At 40.1% G+C, this 10,044-nt stretch overlaps 1 protein-coding gene across 1 annotated transcript; it reads left to right on the top strand.

Moving 5' to 3' along the window:
• The first annotated feature begins 3,326 nt into the window (after positions 1-3,326).
• LOC132494179 (olfactory receptor 52K1-like) lies at positions 3,327-6,172 on the top strand. The gene is given in 4 exon segments (XM_060105202.1): positions 3,327-3,336; positions 5,205-5,344; positions 5,346-6,122; positions 6,125-6,172. Coding segments are annotated over 4 exon segments (975 nt in total).
• Positions 6,173-10,044: the final 3,872 nt, after the last annotated feature.

Genomic DNA, 10,044 nt, shown 5'->3' with positions numbered 1-10,044 from the left:
GGTAACTGTGGAAGGATAGAAATTGGAGAACAAAAGCAGAAATGTTTTAAAATTTTTAGGAGTCTTTTTTTTTCTCTATTTTATTTTAACATCTTTATTGGAGTATAATTGCTTTACAATGGTGTGTTAGTTTCTGCTGTATAACGGTGAATCAGCTATACATATACATATATCCCCTCCCTCTTGCGTCTCCCTCCCACCCTCCCTACCCCACCCCTCTAGGTGGTCACAAAGCACGCAGCTGATCTCCTTGTGCTATGCGGCTGCTTCCCACTAGCTATCTACTTTAAGTAATTGACAGATGATGGTGGTTTGAATGGAGTGGAGGTAATTAAATCAGAGTAGGCAATTTTGTGACTTACTGTGGAGGTGGACCCAATTGGACCTGCTGATGTGGTGCAGAAAGTAAAGGGTGGAACAAAGGTTGACTTGATTTTAGGTGGAGCAGCTGATTGAAGAGGATATTATATGTTGATGTATGAAATTCACATAGAGGGAAGAAATCAGTATTTCTGCCTTAAGCATTATAGGTTGAGATATCTGCAAGACTGCTACATGAGGATATTAAATAGACAGTTGGATATACTAGTCTGTGGCTTAGAGGGAAGGTAAGACATGGAAATTTATTTGTGAAGTTTTAGCATCTGAGGACAAAATCCATGATAAACAAGTACAACACCTAGAAAGAGAGCAATGTACAAAGACTTTTCAGAAGCAATATTCTCCTTCCTCTCCTACGTTTTAAGTTTTCCTTTGCTACTGGATAATTCTCCTCAGCTTAAAAACATGCCATTTTCTCTTCCTTCTTAAAAACAAATGAACACCCCCACACTTCCACACACACACACACACATCCATGCACGCACACACACACACCCACAACCTTGCCTTTACTCCACTTTCCTTTGCAGCCAGTGCCCCTTTCACTGATGGTCTTTGCAGCAAACCTCCTCAAAAGAGCTAGCCATGTGAACCAAATTCAACTCCTATTTTTCTTATCTAACTCAGTCAAACCAGGCTTTTCCTCCCTCTATTCAAAATTTTTCTTACCAAGGTATCCAGTTTACCTCAATTCTAAACACAAGGCCAATTCTCTGTACTGGAATTATTTGACTCATCAGTAGCATTTAGTATGGTAATAGTTCCCTCCTCCTTAATACACTACATTCAACAGCCTATCAAGACAACACATCATCTTTGAAAGTCTCTGATAGGTTGCCCATTCTCAGTCTCTTTTGCTGACTCTTCCTCCATTCGCCTCAATTTCTACTTTACTCCAGTTCTTAATACTGGGATTCGGTTCTTGGTTCACTGCTATTTATGAACACTAAGTGCCTTGGTGATCTCAGCTTCATAGCTATTAATATTATCTATTTCCAGTGATCATAAGTTTATATCAGCAGCCAAGATCTGTCTTGAACTCCAGACTTGTATATCTAAATATATCAACAGGTTCACTTGGATTTCTGATTGACTTCCTAAATAAAACATATCCAAAATTAAAATGTTGATCTTCCCCTTCATAGCCTCCCCCATCTCAATTGAGAGCAACTTCTTTTTTCAGTTGCTCAAGCCAAATATCTTGGTGTCATCTTTGACTCCCTTTTCTCTCATGACCTGTATTTAATCTGTCAAAAAATCCCATGGCTCTTTTCTCAAATATATCCCAAATCTGAATCGCTTCTTACCACATATGCTGCCACCTTGGTTCTTAGCCAGCATTCTCCTTCCCTGATTAAAGCCAGCCTCTAGAGTCTTTTTTTCTTCTGTTTTTGCCCTTACCCTTTCATGCTATTCTCATTACAGAAGCTGCAAAAAACTTTAAAAATATATTTTTCAAGTCTATCACTTTTCTTCTCAAAAACAAAAGTGTCAGTGAGAGAAATAAGCAGCATTTGCAAAGTTCTATGAAGACCTATAGGGCCCTGTGTGATCTGGATCTACATATATGACCTCTAGAAATCTCCCACTCATTCACATCACCTAACTACATGGACCTCTAGCTGATCTTTGAGCCCTCAGTGTATTCTGTCTTAGGGCATTTGTTCTGACTGTTCCCTTTGCTTAGAGTTCTTCACACAAGGGTAATTCCCTATATTCTCCATCTTTTATGCCTGTCTCACATCCTCTCATCCACCTTTTTGCTCTAGCCATTGCTGTGGCAACCACTTGAGTGCAGTTATAACCTGACTTCACCTTACTCAGCTGCTTCCTGCCCCTGTGTTTCTCTGCTCCATAGCATGGTGTACCTGAAGGAGACTGCTCATCTGTTCTGGAGCCTATGTGAACCTGGAAGTGTGAAGAAATTAACCCTTGACATGGTGGGGGGGTGGAAACCAGTGGATAAATATACCCCTCTTTTGTGTCTTGAGTAGATAATTCTGAGGTGCCTTCTACATGGTTCTTCATGGAGGATTGGACACAGTTGATAGCATTATCCAGCTCAGTACTGCACTTTTGGATATGCTTCTCTGCTTTCCCGTTTTACCATTTCATCCCACTCTTGCTTCCTATTATTTTCTCCACATAAACCACCTGCATGGTGGTTCTTTTAAAGAAGTTCTTTTAAAGAAGCCAGAAACCAAGTTCTTTTAAAGAAGCCAGAAACCAAGCTAAATTTTTTTCTCACCTCAATCTTTGCGTAAGTTCCCTTCCTAATCTCTTTATTTAAAATTGCTACCTTACCACTCCTCCAAATTCAGGATTTACTATCCTCATCCCCCTGTTTTTTTCACTATAATAATATCTTCAATCATACTATGCAATTCAATTATTATGTTCTTTTATTAGAACAAACATTTTACTAAAGGTATTAGTCTGCTTTGTTCTTGGATTTATCCCTAAACTATTCAGTAAAAATATTTTTCCAGAAATTTACTGAATATATTTACTGAATGTTCTGTGAATAAAAAATTGACCACAGCTCAATACTGAGCCCTTCAGGAATTCAATATTTAGAGGTAAGGCAGAAAAAGGAGGGTGAAATGAGAATCTAAGAAGGTAGGAAATGGTAATATCATCGTACCAAAGAGAAAAGAGGGTTTTAAAAAGGAGAGAGTTGGGGCTTCCCTGGCGGCGCAGTGGTTGAGAGTCCGCCTGCCGATGCAGGGGACGCGGGTTCGTGCCCCGGTCTGGGAGGATCCTGCATGCCGCGGAGCGGCTGGGCCCGTGAGCCATGGCCGCTGAGCCTGCGCGTCCAGAGCCTGTGCTCCGCAACGGGAGAGGCCACAGCAGTGAGAGGCCCGCGTATCACAAAAAAAGAAAAAGAAAAAAATAAAAAGGAGAGAGTTGTAATTCAGATAAAAGTTGCTGAGAGGCTGAGTTGCATGAAAGAAGGTAAGTTACAATGGCACCATCATCATGGAGGTCATTGGTGGTGAATGAGAGCAGTTTCAGGGAAGTAATGGGAATGAAATGTTTTATTACCAAATACTATTTGAATCAGTTGAGACTGAATATAAGAATTTCTAGATGTTTTCTGTGAAAAGCAGCAGAGATTTGAGGTAATAGAAGGAGGAGAACATAAAAACAAGGGAGGGAGAATATTAATCAATGTAATTTTTTAAAGAAAAGTGTAGTTCTATGGAGGAGGAGAGATGTAAACGGCAAATAAGGCTCTGCAAACACTAAAGAATTATACAAAAAGATCTTATACATAATCCCACTTACACTCCCTACAGCCTTCACTAAGTGAGGTAGAGCATTGCAATTCCCCATTTACAGAGAAAGAAACAGGCTCGGAGATAAGTGATATGTGCAAGGTCATGCAGCTAGTATAAGTGGCAGTCATGATTTGATACAAGACCTTCAGATTCTAAATTTTTTCTCTACTGCATGGAAAGAAATTAGGTTGTTTTCAATTTGGATATGCTGAACTTGTATTGCATATAAAGCATTTTAATGGAAGCAATAAAGCCTTGTTATTTAGGACACAAACTGGAGAAAGCTAGAACTCAGCTGCCTAACTATGATACTATGATACTATGATACTATGATATTTTAGAGGTTTTAAGTTTCCAAAAATTTTCTAATATTGACAAGAGAGCAAGTTCTTTCAGTACTTACTTTGTTCAGTGTTACGGTAAATGTTTTAAATTCATTATCTTGTTAATGCTCATAAAAAAACACATTACCTGGACCTAGAAGAGAGAAGAGTAGCTGTATAAAAACTGGGCCACTCCAATGTTTAAGGATTCGAAAGAAAAGAGAAAAATAAGAGAAGAGGGAAAGATTAAATAGTGTTAGGAATAAAGGGATTTTTAAAAAATGGAAGCCAGATATCAGTCTTACTGAAGATGAGAAGTCTCCTGTGATGAAAATGAAGGAGCTGGAAGATGGGTGGAGGGAGAGCCACATGAATATGGAAGTTAATTTTAATTTAGATGACGGAGAACCAAAAGAGGTGGTTCATTTTTCAGCAAGCTGGAGGCAGGGTTGTATTTACAGAGATTTGTGGTTGTGGAAGGGACCTGGGTGATATATTCTAGGACAGTTCTCTCCAGTAGAACTTTCTGCAATGATGGAAATATTCTGTATCTGAATGGTCCAATACTGTAGCCACTAGTTACATGTGTTACTGAGCACTTAAAAAGTGTTTTGTGTGACTGAAGTATTGAATTTTAATTTAATTTCAACAAATTTAAATAGCCATGTGTGACTAGTGGCAACCACATCAGATGTAGTAGTGTTAGAGAAAATATACAGATTGTGTGATTAATAGGGGCATTGGAAATTGCATGCCCCTATTAACTGACTTATCGAGGCACCCAAGCCTGAAATTTCTGAACAGAACATTGGCTTTTGTGTTTATGAATTTAGCTTGGTTATCATATAGAAAGGTACCAATGTATATTCTAAGGAAACTGAATTGGTTTAAATGTATTTTTACTTCTTTTTATCAGAGCATTTCTGACATCACCATGAACACAGAAAACACTACCTTTTCTCCATTCCTTTATAAAATTGTGTTGTGATATCCATTTTAATGATGATTAATGTTCTATCTACTAAATGAGACTCAAAGTTCCTTAAGGGTAGAAAATATGGGTTATGCTTCTCCATGTCTATGTCTGTGTCTTCTCTAGTCTATCAGGACTACTAACTAATTTTGTTTAAGGTTCAGCAATGAGAATAAGGGCTAATCCTCCCAAGAAGTTATACATGGGAGAAGGGACCCTGTAAAAACTGACAAGGAGAATTTTCAGGAGCCTTGCTAGCCTCTAATATTACCTCAACCCATCCAGCTGCCTTCCTGTTGGTAGGAATTCCAGGTTTGGAGCAACTGCATGTCTGGATCTCCATTCCCTTCTGCTTCGTCTATACTCTGGCCCTGCCTGGCAACCTGCACCCTCCTCTCCATCATTCGAGCTGATACAGCCCTCCACGAGCCCATGTGCCTCTTTTTGGCCGTGTTGGCAGCCACTGATCTGGTCCTCTCTTCTACAGCACTTCCCAAAATGCTGGCTATTTTTTGGTTCAGAGATCAGGAGATCAACTTCTATGCCAGTCTAGTCCAGATGTTCTTTCTCCACTCCTTCTCTATCATGGAGTCAGCAGTACTGCTGGCCATGGCCTTTGACCGCTATGTGGCCATCTGCAAGCCACTGCACTATATCACCATCCTTACTGGGCCACTTATCACCAAGACTGGCTTGGCTGCTGTGACTCAGGCTGTGACACTAATGACTCCACTCCCCTTTCTGCTTAGATGTTTCCATTACTGCCGAGGTCCAGTGATTGTCCACTGTTACTATGAGTACGTGGGTGTGGTAAGGCTGGCCTGTGGGGACACTCACTTCAACAATATCCATGGCATTGCTGTGGCCATGTTCATAGTGGTGTTGGACCTGCTCTTTTTTGTCCTGTCTTATATCTTCATCCTTCGGGCAGTTCTACAGCTTGCCTCTCAGGAGGCCCACTACAAGGCCTTTGGGACATGTGTGTCCCACATAGGTGCTATCTTGTCCACCTACACACCTGTGGTCATCTGCTCAGTGATACACCATGTGGCTCACCGGGCTGCCCCTCATGTCCACATATTCCTTGCTACCTTTTATCTTCTTTTCTCACCCATGGTCAATCCCATCTATGGTGTCAAGACCAAGCAGATACGTGATCTTGTGCTCAGTCTATTCCAGAGAAAGAATGTATAGATGCATACTTTTTTCCTTAACCACTAGTCCAGGACCTATCATCAGTCCAGTGGATACTGAATTGAGATGGAGAGGGAAAATCTCAGTAAGAAAATTTCAGAGATTGGCAATTCTCCAGTATGACAAGGTCCCACTCCTCACAGATCTACCAGTCAGATCAAAACGGGTATGTCGCTATAGTCTGATAGCAGAGATTTGACCTTCCTATTTTTATAGGTTCATCACATGATAAAGGAAAACATAAAGAATCTCTCAAAGCATTATTGCCATCTAGGTGAAAGACAGTAGAAATACTGCCTGAGATTGGCACAAGAAACTGAGGTCTTGGTGAACTCTTTATCCAGACTGAGGAATTGAACCACAAATTTTATGACCAAAATGGCAACACCACAACTAGTACTGAAATTGCCACAAAATCCTTTCTGATAAGTGGCCTCCAGCCTCTGCCACTCTTTTTTAGCCTACTACCACTCAATGTTATTAGCTCTACAGTTGGACAGCTCCACTTCTAATGAGACTTATTCCTTCCATTAAGTCAGTTCCTTTCTGCCTTCTGACTCATACTAATGACCAATTCTTTTATTGAACACTTAGCAGAAGAGTTGCCTGACATCCATTTATATAAACTTATATCATCATGTAACTAACTTTTCACATGTATATGTCTTCTGTCTCCAAAAAAAACTTAGTAATATTTATTGAATGAATGAATAGAAGAGCTGAACACCATCCTTGAGCTAATGTAGAAACGGTAATTAATACCCTTCCAACTTGAAGTTGAGACTGCTGAAGCTAAAGAAGAAAATAGTTACAATACATAATTGCGGTAGGCTGAATTACTGTTAGGATATTAATTCTCTTGTCCCTCTACCATGGGAGGGGGTTTTCCTCACTCGAGGAATGTTAAATATTGACTTTCTTTGACCACTGGAATTTGAGTGGTCTTGAAATGTGCCACAATAATCAGAAATGTTAAAATGTGTTGTGTAGCTTGGCTCAGTAGAGCTCAATTTTCTCCTCTGCTTACGAGAATGATCATGTCCCCAGAGTTCTTCCTTCAACCTAGACCAGTGATAGAAAAGATACATGGAGCAGGTGTGAATCTGACTCACAGCCTGGAATATAGCCACAGGTGATCCACAGTGTTCATATAACATGAGCAAGGATGATTTTGTTGGGTTTTTTTTTTTTTTGTAGTAAACCACTGAGATTTGGAAGTTGTTTCATCGAATAAGCCAGGGAAAGCTGATCGTTGGAGTTGTGAGCTCTTTCTTGCACTCCAACTCATGACAGTTCAAGACTAAGTATTTAAAGAAAAGAAAATGCACTATTTCTTCTTCTAGTATATCTTAAAAATGATACTGGATTTCACTTATCTTTCTGCTTTTGTCTTCTTATGCAAACTCTAATAATTGAACACTCCTTTAGTCAGTTCTTTGTAAAAGAATCTCTCATACACTTTTCATGAAGGCCTGCTTATACAACCATGTTCTGTTTTTCATTATGTGACCCTTTTATTTCTTCAGTAATAATTAAAAGAAGTTTCTTCAATTCTAAGAAAAGAACAAAGAAACCTGATAGTCTCTGAAAAAGCATCTCCAGGCCCTCCAGGCCCATGTTGTGTCATGGCTTGCCTCTAAGGCACACATGAAGGTTGGTGGTTTCAATGGGTCCCTGGCCAGTTCCCAGTGTTTCAGTCATCCAGACGTTGAGGTGGGGTAATTGGGCAGCAGGGAAAGAAGCAGTATGAAACAAAGGCCTCTGACTCTGTCCGCTAAGACTTCCCAAACTCTAGTTTGGCTTTTCTCAGTAGAGATGAAGCATTCTATGTGACAAATTGTTCAAAAATAGTCATTCTCCCAGAGCATACTTCCCCACATATTGACCATGAGGATAGCCATCTGCATCACTTTGATCAATGGGGTATAAGCAGATGTGGTACAAGCAGAGGTTTGAAATTTGCTTATGCAATCGGGCTTGTTGCCTTCTGACTCTGCTGCACCATGAGAATGTGCCCTGGTTAGCACACTGGTCCAAGGAGGATGAGGGAAAAGTGGAGCAGAGCTGCCTGATCAACTTGCAGCTTGAAGCAGAGCCTCACAGCCAAATCCAGCTTGGATCATCAGATCCTCCGCTGACCTTCAGATGCATAAGCAAATCCAGTTGAGATCAGCAGTCATCTCAGCCAATCTCCAGATGTATGAGAGATACATTTTTATGTATGTACAACATACATTTTATGTTGTATGCCACTGAGATTTTTGTGGGTATTTGTTCCACAGTACATTCTGGAAAATAACTGTTTCTGTCATTATTATTTAGTAAATTGAATATAATTGATTAAGTATTCCCAGGACATAAGATCTGATTTGTCCCTATGTTTGGTACAGGAATGACCTTGCCTTTTAGGTGACACTCATACCCTCCCACAGAGAGTGAATTTTGCCCCACATAGAAGTCTAATAGTATATGAAGTCCATTACCATGTAATAAACAACAGTATGCACTGTTAGCTTTACTCACAAATAGTTATTTCCTATCTTATACCAACACTGTGTGCTTAGATGGAGCACAGCCCTCATGAGAACAGTACACGCAAGCTATTTTTAGACTGGAAGGTTTACCATTACACAAATACAAGAGGATACAGAAAATGCATTTGAACGAATTCAAACTTAATTACAACACCTCCAATCATTCATGCACCCTAGCTCTGGATTTCCTGGACCCTGAGTAATTGCCAGTAAGTTGCCCAGACAATGCCTCTACATGAATCATTGAGTGACCCAGACATCCATGTTAGCTACTACAGCCCCAGCCCATTGATAGCTTGGAAATGACCAAATGACACACTTAGAATACCGACTAACAAAACAAGGAAGTCAAGCTTCAGTCTACATTTTAGCAAACACATTAGAAGTAACCAAAGTACTTGAATATCATTTCATATGTTTTGCTTGGAATGCTTCTGCATCACTATTGTGCTTGTTACCTCCCTCTATTGTATTTTTCATCTCAGATATTGTAATTTTCATAGATAAATGTGATTTTTTTTAATCTCAGATATTATAGTTTTCATCTCTCAAAAATTGATTTGGTTATTTTTTACATCTTCTGAGGCCTGTATCTAACATGCTCAATATTTTCTCTAGCATCTTGAATATACAAAATATCTTTAATTGTTTAATATCTTTATATGCTAACTTTATCATAGGTACCTATTTTATTAGTTTTGATTGATTGATTTTTATTTTGTATATTTTCCTGGTAATTTCTTTATTGAATGCCAGATGTGTTGAATTTTGGGGTACTGGATACTCCTGTATTCTTTCTATTTTTTTTTTCTTTTTGCGGTATGTGGGCCTCTCACTGTTGTGGCCTCTCCCGTTGCGGAGCACAGGCTCCGGATGCGCAGGCCCAGCGGCCATGGCTCACGGGCCCAGCCGCTCCGCGGCATATGGGATCCTCCCAGACCGGGGCACGAACCCGTATCCCCTGCATCGGCAGGCGGACTCTTAACCACTGCGCCACCAGGGAGGCCCTCTTTCTTTTTTTTTAACATCTTTATTGAGGTATAATAGTTTTAAATTGCTGTGTTAGTTGCTGCTGTATAACAAAGTGAATCAGCTATACATATACATATATTCCCATATCCCCTCCCTCTTGCGTCTCCCTCCCACCCTCCCTATCCCACCCCTCTAGGTGGTCACAAAGCACTGAACTGATCTCCCTGTGCTATGCGGCTGCTTCCCACTAGCTATCTATCTATTTTACATTTGGTAGTGTATATATGTCCATGCCACTCTCTCACTTCATCTCAGCTTACCCTTCCCCCTACCTGTGTCCTCAAGTCCATTCTCTACGTCTGCATCTTTATTCCTGTATTCTTATA

This window comes from Mesoplodon densirostris, chromosome 7 (assembly GCF_025265405.1).
Source record: "Mesoplodon densirostris isolate mMesDen1 chromosome 7, mMesDen1 primary haplotype, whole genome shotgun sequence".
Taxonomy (NCBI): Eukaryota; Metazoa; Chordata; class Mammalia; order Artiodactyla; family Ziphiidae; genus Mesoplodon; species Mesoplodon densirostris.
This window is presented reverse-complemented; position numbering and strand designations above follow the sequence as displayed.